The sequence below is a fragment of the Dermacentor silvarum genome, chromosome 9 (genome assembly GCF_013339745.2).
Source record: "Dermacentor silvarum isolate Dsil-2018 chromosome 9, BIME_Dsil_1.4, whole genome shotgun sequence".
Taxonomy (NCBI): Eukaryota; Metazoa; Arthropoda; class Arachnida; order Ixodida; family Ixodidae; genus Dermacentor; species Dermacentor silvarum.
The window spans coordinates 56,479,876-56,495,035 of NC_051162.1; the positions used below are offsets into that span (position 1 = coordinate 56,479,876).

Consider the following 15,160-nt stretch of genomic DNA (forward strand, 5'->3'; position numbering starts at 1 on the left):
CGACTTTCTTCCAAAAAGCACGGCTTTGTGGAAGTTTTCTGAGGCTACAGGAAAGAACTGGAACGGTCAAAAGAAGGTGACAAAGGATAACTGTACTATAGTGCCGATGGCATGCGACGTTTTGAATAAAGACACAGGATCACGGATGAAAAGCAATGGGCGGCTAAAGTTCACAAATATATTTACCTAGAACGCGTGGACACAAAATGGAGGAAGAGATAAAGCTGGCAACAAGTACAGGGTAATTGAGAGTGTAAACATACAACGGCGCGTGATCATAGATAAAGTGAGTGAAGCAGAGTGGTAAACTGGATGGAAAGAATGCAAATAAAATGTTGTTTAGTGATACATGTTGTCACAGACGCCGAGACGTATTTAAGAAACGTCTTTATTCCATCGGATGCAGCTCATTTGGAACTCTTTTTTGCCAACCCTGCCAGATCATGTTTCTAACGCTCGTTAGGAGCCTGTCACAGCCTGTTGCATGTTCAATATCTTTCGCTGTGAGCGGCAGGTCAGTAAGAGTAGAAAAGTGAAAAAAAATTTTCAGACAGCTCTTCCATGTCAGATAACGGCAGGCGGGACAACGCGTCGGCATGAGCAATCGCTGCCCCCAGCTTATGCGCGATTATGTATCGATAGTTAGCCAAGAAGCTCAATGATCTATGCACTTTCGCAGTATAGCCACAGTGCTTCCCTGCCTCTTTGGGTCGAACAGTACTGTCAGGGGCTGGTGGTCTGTTACTACCTTAAAGGTTCTTTCATACAGGTATTTATATATATTTTTTTTACCCCAAGGACAATACTCAAGGCTTCTTTTTAAATGTACCCGTAATTGCGGCCTGGCGCGGTGAGAGACCTTGAGGCAAACGCTATCGGCCTCTCAACGCCATTCTCCACGTGCGATAGTACTGCTCCGACGCCATAATCCGACGCATCATACGTGATTTCAATGTCTTTGTGAACATCGAATAACTCAACACTTTCATCGGTCACCAGCACCTTGCACTTCTTATTTTGATACCAATTATGTGGACACTCCAAGCGGATTTCTGCCGTCGGCGTCATCGTCGCTGTCGCCATCAGGTTCCGTATAAAGTCCAAGGGCGATAAAAAATCGTTGCCGCGCGCCGTATGCTGTATGTGCGAGTGAAAGCACGCCAGGGCCGCGCGCTTTCACGCAGAGAGAACGCACCGCGGAGTGAACACGTGACGGAAAGACCATGAGGGGATGGGCGAGAGGGAGGCGACGTTTAGCCCGTTTAGCTGCGGCAACAAATGCGTATCTTGCGACCGGGGCGCAAGGGGAACTGGCGACTCAATCTCCCACGCGAAAGGAGGAAAGCGGGAAGGCAGCAAGGGAGGGAGGGGTGCGGCTTCTACTCTGCCAGCAACTGCGTAATTGTACTTTGCGCAGCTCCAGGCTGTCGGGCGCACCGTATCTAAGCTTGAAAGCATCTCCACACGGCTCTTTGTATGCGCTGCGCTTTCGCCGCTCAGTTTCCGTTGAAGCAATAGACTGCACGAACCTTCGCTCACTGCTGCCGGGCTTGCTCACGCCTGCGGTTTATCAGTGGTTGTCTGCGGTCATCGAGTGTGATCTGTTCACGTTTGCTTGTGCGCGCTGACACCAGGCTTGTTAATTCAGCTAGTAAGCGAATGTGTACAAGTTTATGCAGGCGATAAAACTAGTATCCTTACTCCGTATAGCTCTCTACTAATTTGAAATCGCAATTGATGCTTCCCCTTTCGGGCGGAACTGGAACTTTTTGAATGCATCGTCACATTGACGTGACCAGTGCCATTTGGTCTCAGAGTGGCAGCTCATGTAAAGGTTCGAACACCATTGCCGAATTTAGCAGGAATTTGGAATAAAAATTCACCAATAAAGCCCAAAAAGTGTTTTCAGTTGTGTCACATTATCCGGCTTGGTTGTGTTTTTATGGCCATTAAATTATCCACAGTAGGATGCAGACCGCGTCTGTCAATTTGGTGATCCAGATAAGTTACTTTCTGCTGCAAGAACTTGTACTTTCCGGCGTTGACCTTTACACCAGTGCTTACTTAGGTGTATGAGCACCTGCTCGACTCTGTCGCGGCACTGGTCGCAGTGTTACCAGGTTTGGCTATATATAGCCAAATTGGGCTAAAGAAAAACATTTTGGCGTCGACTTGGACGAGTTGGCTATGTAGGCTATATTTGGGCTACTAAAGAAACTGCGACTTGGCTTTGTTTCGGCTATACGTGGCAGCCTAATCCACGCCCCAGAGGTGGCTGCTGATGGAGTAGAAATAAATCTTGAAGGCTAGTGTTTTAGCTGGCTGAGCCGGCCGCGCGGCTGTGTGTGTGTACGTGCGTGAAATCCCCCCCCCCCCCCCTCTTTGCGCCGTTGTCTGAGCCGGTGGCTATGATATTTGATGCACTTAAACTTACATCCCACTTCATCGTCAGACACCCAATACCCTGGCATCGGGATGAGCCTGGGAGTAGAGGGTTTTTCACAGTACTACTGTACTTACACGGCTATGCTACAGAAAGCGAGAGCAATAAAATAGAGTCGGACGATCGTGGTGCCGACATGAAAGAAGGGAAGCACGGGTAGAAGGCACGCTCCAGTGTGTTCACGGTATGGCTTCTGGGTGAAGTATCGCGCCGGGCATAGATTTCGACCCGCTCCACGTTCCTCATGCTAGGCTTTACTGCCAATTTCATTTTCCTGCGAGATGAATTTTTGTTCGTGCTTACATTCGAGATTCATTTCGATAGGTTGGACTTAAGATCGGAACTTCCTCGGAGGAGACTAAAACCCTGGGGAAGTGGGCCAAGTATGCCAGAAAGTATAAAAAATAATGAGAGCAAGACCCCGAGCTCAAAGGAGGGTCCTGGTGCTTTTACTTATAGATGGTTTGCCCGTAACTTCACTTATGCAGATACTAATTGTGCTAATATCTAACCATGTTTGCCACGATGACATCAGTGCACCACGTCACATGAGCCTCAACCACCGTGTTAGCTCAGCAGGTGAGGTGTCACGCTGTTGGTTCGAGGACGCGGGTTTGATTCTCTGCCACGGCGGCCGCATTTCGATTGAGGCAAAATGCAGGAACACCTGTGTACTTAGATTTAGGTGCACGTTAAATAACACCAGGAGGTCAGAATAATTACGGCGTCCCCCACTGCGTCATGCCTCCTAAGAAGATCGTGGTTTTGGCACGTAAAATCCCAGCAATTATTATTGTTAGCATATGAACATGGTTTGCTTTTTGACAGTAACCGGTTTTCACAGGATTACCACTGTTCTGAATTTGTCGTTTACCTTTGCTATTTGTGCGCCGTCGCGGCTTTCACCACTTCGAGCAAGTTACGTTCGGGACGTGCTCGTCGCCGAAAACGACCGCGCACTTCTTACAGTGGTGAGCTGTTTTGCGTTCTGTGCAGTAATTTGCGCACTTTCGCGCGTGTTTCTCGCGTGCGTGTTTTCCGTGCGTGTCTTTCGTGCGTGTTTTGCGCAGTTTCGCTTACACCGATTCAAACAGGCAGTGGCATACGTCACTTTATTTTAACGCGTGTTCTTGGCGTGCTGAGACCTAATATGACAGCCAGGTTGATGGAAATGGACACTATATATATATAGAGCGTGTCCCAGCTAACCCGGGCCAAGCTAACTCAAAAAAAATGTGGTTGATCCCTCTTATATAGGAATCGGTATAGAACACGAAAGTGAAACGTGTCTTCACAGAAGTAGTGTAATGTTTATTGCACATTGATATATAATGTCTATTGGTGTTTTGTGGCTAAAGCGCCCTTAGGCGTTGATGCACCCACGCTGACGCCTGGTGGCACGTCTCCTCCATCACGACTACCAACGTCGATGACCATGAGCAACCGTCGTGCATATGGAAGCTGCACTACGCTGCACACGCTAGCACAACGCGAAAGACGAAGCACGTAACTGACACACTAATACAACGCGCAAGACAAAGCACGTAACTGAATCGTCACCGAGTCAAATCAGCGCGTACAGCGCGTCGTAATTGCAGCCTCCGCGATCAACTTCAGAAACATTTTCAGAGCTAATTGCGGAGGCCGCGCTCCGCTGTGCTGAGTACGGTGAACGCCACTACCAACGCCACCTAGGTGGCGTTGGTAGTGCTTCATGATGCCAGCGTCCCTTCGAATGCTGGCATCGAGGCGTCGTAGAGCTGAGACCACCGAAGCGTTCACTGTCGGTGCGCGTTAGTGTCATAATGCAGTACTTCTCTTTTCTGCTCGTAGGCGGCGGCACCGCCCCGAGCAAGAGCGCGGGTACACGGAGGAGAGTTAGATATATAAGGCGCGTCTGTGTAGCTCTCTGCAAATGCGTTTGTGGCGCAATGGGTTAAACGCTCGGCGATCTATCGTCGCGGACCGAGAGGTCGTGGGTTCGATTCCGAAATTTTGCATGTTTGTGGAACTTTTTCTTCTGGTTTCTTTCTTTGTATTATGTTCTATGACGTATTTCCGTGACGGAAATACGTCAGTGAAGTCTTGGTGGACCCCGGCATAAAACACTTTCGTGTTAAAAAAAAAACATAGGACGATCAGATTAATAACGCCAGATATTATAGCGCGAAAGACTGGTTTTGGCTCATAAAAAAAGCCGTGGGCACGTCGCCGTCGCAGACTGCTGAACATTTTCTACGTCGTAGGCAGAGGTCACGTGGGAGGTCGATGATGCTGAACATTATTTTGCGTTCACGACAGCTAAAAATTAGAGTTAGCAGTTAATATTACTGTAAATAACTAAAAATAATAACTTAGTATCTGCCATAAAATAAAAACACTGATTTGTCCCTCTGAAACGAGTCGTTGGAAATGTTCTGGTTGCACGCGTGATGTCGCTGTTGTTGATGTGAAGGGTCGACCGTCACGGTGACACGGACATTTTGTTACGACGGGTTGTGCAAAAAAGGATTGCCGTAGTCGAATATGAAAATGCATACACAAATAAACCTGCGAATAAAAATGGCTATATTTGGCTACGAAAATGTTTAGCTTTTTTGTGTTTGGCTACGTTTGGGCTACAATTTATCTAGCTTTGGGCTACGCCGCCTCGCACGGCCTGGCAACAATGGTCGCCAATTGTAGTCGAGAAGACCTGCAGTTTCTTTACTCCTCCGATGTTGTTGGCGGCGATGAAGCACTCCAATCGCTCGAGGTAGACTTCGAAGTCCCCGGTGTCCGGGTCGAACTCGGGCAGCTTGCCGAGTGTAGCGCCCGACGTAGCCATCTTCAGTGGATCTTGGCGTATCGCATCCTCGTCGCCAGTTTGCTGTGATGGACGCCGAGACGTACTTGAGAAACGTCTCTATTCCATCGGCTGCGTACTGCGAGCGTCCCAGCAAGCAAGACTCGCATCACATCACATCGCGTGAATTTATAGCAAATGAACCGTCTTAGAACACTCAAGTCCACCAATCGCAATCGCGGCGCAGGCTTGCACGTGCGTGCTTTCGATGCAGCGCCGCCGCGCGTTTGAAGCAACGCCACAGCGCATCCGATGTAACAATATACAAATACGGCAAGAAAGAAGTCAGAAGGGAAAATACGATACCAAAAAAGGCAGTAATTCGCTCTTTGAGTCCAGAGCGGGATGTCTGAGGTCAAGAACATGCTGGAGTTAATACTTCTGCGTACCATCGTCATGAAACATTTCAGAATAAATATTGAGGTCGCGCAAACTTTTCTGGCTGAGTACAATTTGGCAGACGAAGTTTACTAGTGAATGAACGGCACATATAAATAATGTACAATAATGATCAAAAGACGCTTCAACATTGGAAGAAGGCATAATGAACATTAATGCCAGTCTTATCCCCAAGACTTGATAAACTGCTATAAAGTCAGGACAGGTGGTAGATAACACATCAGTTTTTTAACACATAACCTTTTAATTAGAACCCACTTGCCAAAATATCAGGTAAGCCTTCACTGGAAGCCCAGTATCGGTATACATAGTTAACACAACATTAAGCAACAAACTTAAACACAATTAAACATTTTGACCCGACGTGTGACGATTACCGTGACAATAACAAGATAATAAGAACAGCTTTCACCGTACTAGTTTACTTACCGGTGTTGTAGGGGCCGAACGAGGGCCACTTCCGTGTCATCTGTGCCGTGATCTCTTCCCACAGGGATTGCTTGAGCGTGCGGATCTGGTAATCATCGTTGCTCACATCCCACAGCGCGGGACGCTGCTCGATGAGCGCCAGGAAATACATCACGGCATCATGCGACATGGCTGTACGTGTGTTGGTTCGCAAAGAGACGCAAGGCACAGGCACGTCGTTGCTGGAGCACACGATAGCGACAAAGACGGGCGCGAAGCGTTCAGGCATCCAGACGCCCTCTGATCACCGCGACGAGCAACGGCGTCACACTCGGCAAATGGTGGCAGCACTGCGCCGATTGTTCCGTTCCCCCGGTCGCACGACCGCTGCCAACGGAAGCGTCCGCGGACGAAGAGAACACGTGACCGCAGCTCCCCTGCGGGCAACGATCCGGCACCCGGCGCAGCGGAGGAAAAGCGGCGCCGGCCGAGCGTCGAGCAAAACGGATGCATCTGCCCTCTACCTCGCGGTCCCGTGGGGCCCCAGTCACTCTCTCCCTCTCTCTTCAACCGAAAACCCAACGCGGAACACCTGCAGCGCCCAGGCGGCCAGGCGGGAGCATTTCATGCACCGGACCATTTGCCCGTTTTCCTTATCCGCGGTTGAAAACACATTTTCGTGATAACTTCGGTTGACGGGAACCCGTCAGCGAAATATGCGCTCAGCGTTTGCGCGTAGAGATGTGGTGGCTGTCCTAAAACGGCTCTTAAGGTTAGCGGTAACGATCATTTCGATTCCTATCCAGTCAAAGTAATCCGCGGGCGAACCGCGGTCGAAGCTTTAATCTTACTAGAATGCTACTAAAACAGGCAGCGAAGCGAAACGCGGACAGAAAGCGTTTACGAGTGGACTGTGTATTTACAAGAAGCTGATGGGAGCCTAGTGCCCTCTATGATGCGCACTGAAAAAGATCGGCAACAAGACCGCGGTATTCGGCGTTAGATGGCGCCACAGCCTCAGTGGTTTAAGGGGTTTTCATGTTTTTCAGGTAGAGTGTCGCAGGAATGGGACGAGCGGCTGGGGCGGCGCATGCTTTGCAGTAAGGCGCCCGACGGGGAAAACTACTGTGGCGGCGCTGCGGTCAAAGTGGATGGGGCCGCATCCATGGGCGATACTGCTCGGTAGGGTCATTGGTACTACCTCGCGCCCTGGTATTTGCGTTCAGACCGCTCAAATGGTGTTCATAATTGCATATGACATGTATTTATGCCTTAAGAATACATTCCTTTCTTTCACTTTTTTTTATTTATTTTTTAATTCCACTCGGTGCATTGATTGCGCGTGCATTGCGGCCGCAGTGTCGGCTTTCATTCTACTATGTTATTGTACGGTTCCCTTTGGAGAAAGAAATATTTTTCTCGTTCTTTAAGCAGCATGTATCTCTCGTGTGTATTGTTGCGCATATAGTTTTCCATCAGTAGGTCTTGCGAAACGCAGACGAAGAAACATATGTAACCTTCCTGCTTGCCGCTTCGAACAAGTAAAGCATATCTGCCTCATCCGGCGCCTTCTACTCAGATTTACGGGAAGCATTGTTATAGAGAAAAAAAAAAAAGAGTAAACTGCAGTGCAACATTCCATTCAAGTTTCCACCTTCCTCGCGTAACAGAATGCTGAGTAATGGGTACGGAGTCATTTATTGCGGTCGGGCCACGAGCGTCGAAAACGGTTTTAGTTAGTCATTCTATATGTTAATCTTTGGCCGTAAGGCGTACATGGAATTGTTTTTTTTTTTTCAGTCGATACTTCAAAATGAAAAGAATAGAAAGGAAGCCTGCGCGCTAGCCTAATTAGTGGCTATATAGTGAATACGGCGTTGCGCTGCTAAACTGGAGTTCGCGGGTTCAATCCAGGTCGCGAAATTCGATGGGAACGAAATGAAAAACACTCGTGTACTTCTATTTAGGTACGCGTCAAAGAACCCCAGGTGCCTAAACCGGGTGCCTCATAATTATATCGTGGTTTTGCAACGTAAAACCGAAGAATTTGTTTAAATTAAGAAAATGTCCCAGTTTCACTCGAAAGGTGAAGCATCAATAGCGATAGCAAATTAGTAGAGAGCTATGCGGAGTAAGGATAGTAGTTTTATCAGCTGTATAAACTTGGACACATTCTCTAACTAACTGAATTAATAAGCATGATGTCAGCGCGCACAAGCAAGCATAATTAGATAACACTCGATGACCGCCCACAACCACTGGGAAAACGCTGGCGTGAGCGAGCGCGCCAGCAGCAGCGAGCGAAGGTTTCATTTGAGGTGCCATTTCAGGCTCATGGAATGATTCATTCGGCAGGTGACAACCAAGCACCGGTAGTGGTAGAGCCAAATTGAAGTTCATTATTGTGTGGAAGCTTCGGCCCATGTTTTATCAATCAAAGCAGCAAGGCATACATCCTGCAGCACACACAACGATCTGAAATTAAACTCATTGTTGATGCTGTATAGTGAATTTCGGTAACGAAACTAAGTCACACAGAAAACCTTTTAGAATGAAGAACACATCACATACTTGCTTGAATGCATTTTTTGCGTTAGGTTAGTAAGGTGCTGTTGCAGCAATATTTTACTCATGTATGGATTACAGGTAAAGTATGGCACAACAGAGTTAATTTGTGATTTCATACATTTTACTGGCTACGTACCGTTAAGTCTTGTAAGGTTTAGGGAAACTAGGCGGTAGTCGAAGTAAACTGTGTACACTGGTGCTGAGAAACTTGCAATAACAGGGACAGCTAATTAGGGATCAGTGCAAAAAGAAGAACGCCAGTTTGCTAGATGCCCGTTTGCTAAATGCTAGGTGTTATATCGCGAAGTGCTCCCTGGTTTTGACCCATATACAAACATTGTGAGGACCAATAAGGGTACAGCCGATTAGCTTACCCTGATCATTATGATGAGAGAGAGATAAATACGTTTATTAAATCATAAAAAATAGAAAATTGTACATGTATGAGAAGGCAACCCCAGTGGTTTTTCCGGTGAGGTGCCTAGATTAAGTTAATGGTTTCGCTTCTTATAAGGTAGGTGAGGAGGTCCCGTCATTCAGCTAGTGCCAACAGACAAGAGATATCTCCAGCTGTCAATACAGCTTACTTAGAAAAAAGCACCAGTGCAATTTTTACATCAGCAGCTGATAGCATTTGACATTGTATAAACCAAGTGAGCAATGCATTTTTTTATAAAGTAGGAGCGCTACAGACTGTATAGTGACAGATGCGCGCGCGCGCACGCAAAGCTGTAAACCATGCAAGAACAAAAGGCCACAAATTTGGGCGAGTGCAGTCTGGTTCATGATTATGACCAGTGTGTCGTCTTTGAATCCACTCACTTCGATTGTTTCAAGCTACGTTAAGCATAAAGACTACAAAAAAGTAGAACCCTTGTATAAAAATCAAGGTGACGAAAACCGGCAGGGCAGAAGAGCCCAATCATCAATAATTGCTGCGGTTAACACCTAAAAATATTCGGACATTGTTGAAGAAAAATTAAGTGCAAAGCATTTCACTTTCCCGAAGTGCTATCCGAACGTGCGACGTAGAAAGGAGCTGTTACATGCGGACTCTCTTCCTGGCATCGGTAAAGTTCTTCGACCGCAACCACTCGCCGTCGCCTGTCAATCATGGTGCGCAGGTTCGCGTCGACCGGGCTATCGGGCTCGTCAAACAGGTTGGCAATCGCACCCTCGTGTGTCGCGCGTGGAACTTTTGTCGCCCCCCCCCCGGGTTACTCTTCCCGAAAGTGTGCAACGGGAGGCTGGCATGGTTCGAGGTAGTTGACCCTGGTCCCGAGCAAAGCTGTTTTGCAGCTCCGGAAGGTAGTTTAATCTTCGACTGGTCGCATCCATCCCCCGAAGCAGAGTCGTGCAGATCCGGCGTTCCCCGAACTCCGAGGTAGAGGACAAGCGCGCAAACCGAACGTGTGACTCGCTCTCGGAGGGGGAAATGGCAGATGCGAAACCACGTGACTACTGCTAACGTTCGATGTTTCGCCTGTCCAAAGCTAAACCGGCGGATGCGCCGGTGGGACGACCGTTCGTTGAGCCGCCAGCATGCTGTGGCCTAGGTTGCCTAGGCTACGGTGGACCGTCGCCAAGAACGGCGACGCTGTGCGGTGATGACGTTGCTGGAAACGCTCTTATCTCGACGACTGCTCCGACGACAGGGCGCGGAGCGCCTCAGAGCGCTCGACGCGGGAGGAGAGCAATCGAAAAGAACCAGCCGAACGCAAGGCGCGCACCCTCTTTCAACCAGCCGAAGACAACGCCGCTCGCGAGAGCGATCTAGAGCGCTCCGAGGCGACCAGTCGAAGATACCATAAGAGAACCCGACCCGCCAGCTGAGCGCTTCCAGGCGAGGAGGCTTCCCGCGCTCTCGCCGCCTCTGGGTCCGCTTGCCGGCGTCGCGCTTGAATCGAGCATCGGCGCCACCAACCTCAGGTAGAGAACGCTTCCGGCGTTTTGCCGCCACTTCCCGCGCTCTCGCCGCCTCGGGGTCCGCTGGCCGGCGTCAGGGGATTCACGGTTACCCGAATGATCCCCCGGTGCTTCGCCCACTCATCATCATTCACTTCGTGGATTTGCGGTGTTTTTTTAGGGGCGAAGCACCTTAGGGCCGAGCCTCGTCCCTTGTCATCCGGTTTCCGTAGCTCTGGTTTGCACGGAAACCGCTAGGGGCACTGCGGTGCACTAGGGCGTAAAGCCCCTTGATGTTATAGCGTCCTCGATCACCCGCACCGGTGCGCACCGGGGCGCCTTGGTGCGCACTTTCATCCTCGATCAACCGCACCGGTGCGCACCGACCATCCTCGATCACCGGAAGCGCACCCGGTTGGGGCGGTTTTCCGTTGCCCCGTCTCGCACCGAGAAAATCGGCGGTGCGCCGGGGTGCAATCCCAGCAAGGATTGCGGGACGCGCGCGCACCGCCGACTGCGGAACCGCGCACGCTCTGGCCCGAAAGCTGCGGTTGCACGTAGTTGATGGAGGTACTAGTCGAGATGTCGGCAATTAGAAAGGAAGCGCTGCTAGTTGCCGCAATCGATGAGCTTTTTTCAGTTCGGCTGACAGCGAAGACGACATGCTGATCGACCTCGTCCAAAAACAATGTGGTGAAGAGCGCCCGAAAGTGGACAGCTTCGTTGAACGGGTCGTCAGGCGCCTCGACGACACCGGAGTAGGGAGATTATTTGGCTCCCCATCTTTGTGCTACCAGAACTTGCTGGAAGCGGGCCGCAGAAGCGCACCGCGCTGTGTTACTGACTCCCCGCGCGTGCGTTGCTAAAAACGAATACTCGCCATAAAATCGTTCATTTCATCCACCGACATCGCCACATTATGTCTCTTGCCATTAACTATAAAATCCATTGGTGTGTACTTGTAACCAGGTATGTCGGAGCACGCAGTTTGACAAGGTTCGAGTGCTTGCCGCATATCCTCTGCACCTGCAAACAAAAAAACGTGCGCGCGCGCGTTTTGCGCACGTTTTGGGCGCCAGGGGCGAAGTGGCGCTTCATGCAAGCATCTGCACGGAGTGCAGTTTTGTCCTCGATGTTGACCCTCCGCAGTGCGCCACCCCCGCGGTGCACAGCACATCATTCTGGTTTCGGGGCAACCCCGGGGCAAGGTGATCGAGGACGCTATTAGAAAGTAGCGACACTCTCCCCCCCGCGCGCGCTTTCCTCCTCAATTCTCCTCGGATTTCTCCCCCTCACCGGGCCGGCGCGGCGCTGAATCCTCCAGTAGCTCGCTGCAGCCGCATTAGAATCAATGCGCGCGCTTGTTTATTCGGCCCTTTGAAGCGTTGTATGGGAATTTATCCCTTGTGAAACTGTCATGACGAAAGTACGTTTCCGATAGAACGTCGTGCCATTTTTTTAGGACGCTTCGATAAATACAAGCCGAAGCGCTCCGAAAAAATGAGTACCAAGCAGTGGCTGAGCTGTTTACCTCTACGTCGCCACTTGGGTTGTCCGTAACGCGGAGGTGTATTGGGTGCATACAATATAAGCAGCGCAGAGTATAAACGAGAATTCGGTTCACAATCTTCGCTCTTAAAAGGCTCAGAGAAGGTAACCAAGAAGAAATGTGATAGTTTACTTAAAGTGAATTCGCCAAAATGAGTGGGCCAAAAGCCTTTGTACCAATGCCACTGTGCGAAATACGTGCTGTGTTTGCGAAACAGCCAACATAGAACTTTACACACGCGCCTGTATTCCGTCTCTATGAAACGACGAGAAATTACATTCCATCACCTCTGGGAGTAACCTAAGTCTCTCTCTCAAAAAAAAAGTTGTCGCAGTTTCACCTGAAAGGTGAAGCATCAATTGCGATAGCAAATTTGTAGAGAGATATACGGAGTAATGATATTAGCTTTATCAGCTGTATAAACTTGGACATGCAGCAGCACCGGCAACGCGCCGAACTGTTGTCGACGCCGTCGGCATTTTGCCCGCGTTCGCTCAAAATGCGTGCGGCGTTGGTGACTGTTGCCGGAGCCTCTGATATAAATAGGCACTTGGTGCCGCAGCTAAACGTCGCCTCCCTTCCCTCCCCCTTCCCCCCTCCCCCACGGCCTCTCGCGCATCGGAAGAAGGCGCGTTTGCTCTACATATATGGTGATTTGTAAAGGAGGAAAGAGACGCCTACTTCTGCAGCCCTTAAGGAAGCACGGCGCAGAACGCGCGTTTGTTCTCCGCCGTGCGTTCACTCCCCGTGAAAGAGCGCGTCCCTCGCGCCCTTTCACTCGCACATACAGCGTTCGGCGGCGCTACCGCGTGCTCCCTCAAGGGCTGCAGAAGATAGCGCCAACCTTTCCCTTTCCCTCAAGAACCACTTACCACCGCGGCCACGATTTCATCTCCATTGACGTCATACGGAACCTCACGGCGACGGCGACGGCGACGCCGACGGCAGAAATCTGCTTTTGAGTGTCCATATAATTGCTATCGCAATAAAAAAGAGGGGGGGGGGGCTGATTGCTTACACGGAAACTGCTAAGACTGGCACTTGATAATTAACTTACAGACTTCAAGATGTCAAGTTTATCAGAACTGAGGGAGATTATCAGAAGCGCGTGGCTTGTACTTAATGAGCATGCTCGAATAATACATAATACCACTTATCTACCTATATATTGCGGTTCACGCATTCGCAACATAAAGTACATAAAGAAAAAAATGCTCGCAGTATTGAAACTTTGCAAAGATACAATAAGCACGCAATAAGAGTAAAATAGTTCCTTGACTTCACAAGTATCAGGCGCAAGGATCACACGCACACACACACGCGCGCACACACATACACGCACGCACATACACAAACACGCGCACACACACGCACACAACTACAAAATATGAGTTACAGGCATTAACTCACAAATTACATACATTTGAAAACTAACGCACGCGCGAAAACACAAAAGGCTTTGTCACGGCTCGAAGAGTCAACGAAAATTTCAGCCGACTCACGTTAAAAAAAAATATGCACAGTTATCGGTGCTCTGTATTAAACTGAACGAAGAGTCTGGCTATGCGAAGAGCATTAAAATCTCCATGCAACTTCATCCACAAATATGAGGAAAGCTGCAACATGGAGCCACTGCTTCCGACGCACGACATTCAGTTCACCTCGGGGGATATAAAATAAGGCTTGCCCTTTCTCTTTCCTGCTGCTGCATTGAAACGCGCAGCAGCAAGGCATTTTCACGGAGAACGAATCTCAGATTCCTACGAAAGGATGGAAAACCTTGGGAAACACACGTTCGGAGCGGCAGGGCGACCACCACTTGGACTGCTCATGGCGAGCAGGAGAAACTAAAGGCGCGCGAAAGCAAGTTTCGCGCAGTTTTCGTGACGTCAGGGTCACCTGACGGGGTAGTCTCGAGCGCCGCAGCCATTCAGCGTGGCGGATGCGCTGCCTCCGCGAAAGAGGGGGAGAAAAAGAGGAGGTTGACCGCGCCGGCGAGGGCGTTGCGGCGTAGATCAAAGCGTGTCGCTACTTTCTAACATCAAGGGGCTTTACTAGGGCGTTGGTTCCCGACGCGCGCTCTCTTTCTCTCTCGTTCCCGACGCGGAGCTGAGGGCTCGCGAAGCTCGCGCTTGAACCGAGCATCGACGCGACCAACTTCAGGATAAGTGGTTCTTGAGGGAAAGGGAAAGGTTGGCGCTATCTTCTGCAGCCCTTGAGGGAGCACGGCTCAGCGCCAGAACAACTTCAGGCAGAGAACGCTTCCGGTGTTTTGCCGCCGCTTCCTGCGCTCTCGCCGCCTCTGGGTCCGCTTGCTGGCGTCGCGCTTGAACCGAGCATCGGCGCCACCAATCTCAGCTAGACAACGCGCTTCCGGCGTTTTGCCGCCGCTTCCCGCGCTCTCGCATGTACGGGGGGGGGGGGGGGGGGATTCATTATCGAGGAGGCTATGTCGCCGTAGAAAGAAGTGATGTAAAGATCAGAATATGGTGAAGAATGTAGCGGAGCCGAAAATGACGAAAGCCGAAAAAAGGCATGGTGCAAGGAAAGGAAAGCCGCGATCGCCGTTGGCGTCGTGTTCATTTCAAGCGCGTCCAGGCCACCATACAACAAGAAACAGAGAAGCATGTTCTGCGCGAACGCGGACGAAGGGCAAGGGGCAATTGTCATCCCAGTCGTTCCGTCGTTCTTTTCGGGGTGCAGCATGCATTCGGAGGGAAAGCAAGGTGGCAGGACGAGACGAGGTGGTAGGGAGACGCGACGCGGTCAGCCGAAACGATTACGAAAGCGTGTCGCCAAGATACAAGTTGGCAGGGGACTATGGCGTCTGGAAAGAGGTGATGGATTGTCAGGACTTTTGTTGTTTTGTTATAAGGGCTTTCGAACTGCAAGCACATCGACTTAGGCTCAAAAATAGATTTGTTCTTGTGAGATTCCCAGAGCGCCAGGCAAAATGAAAGGTTCCGTAGAAGCACAGTTTTGTTTCGTTTTTTTTTTCTTTTTTTTTACCATTTGAGCATTTTCGCGATTTTCGACTTGAGTT

General features: G+C 49.9%; 1 protein-coding gene across 2 annotated transcripts in view; it reads right to left on the bottom strand.

Annotated features, from left to right (window-relative positions):
* Positions 1-7,059, bottom strand: part of LOC119465259 (uncharacterized) — a 33,739-nt gene extending 26,680 nt beyond the window's left edge. Inside the window, exon 1 of one of the 2 annotated variants that reach the window (XM_049655890.1) lies at positions 6,117-7,052. In XM_049655890.1, the coding sequence (XP_049511847.1) occupies positions 6,117-6,384 (268 nt within the window). In that variant the 5' untranslated portion in view covers positions 6,385-7,052. Of the gene's footprint in view, positions 1-6,116 lie in introns of both variants that reach the window. The other variant, XM_037726057.2, reaches the window with a different exon arrangement.
* Between the last annotated feature and the right edge of the window lie 8,101 nt (positions 7,060-15,160).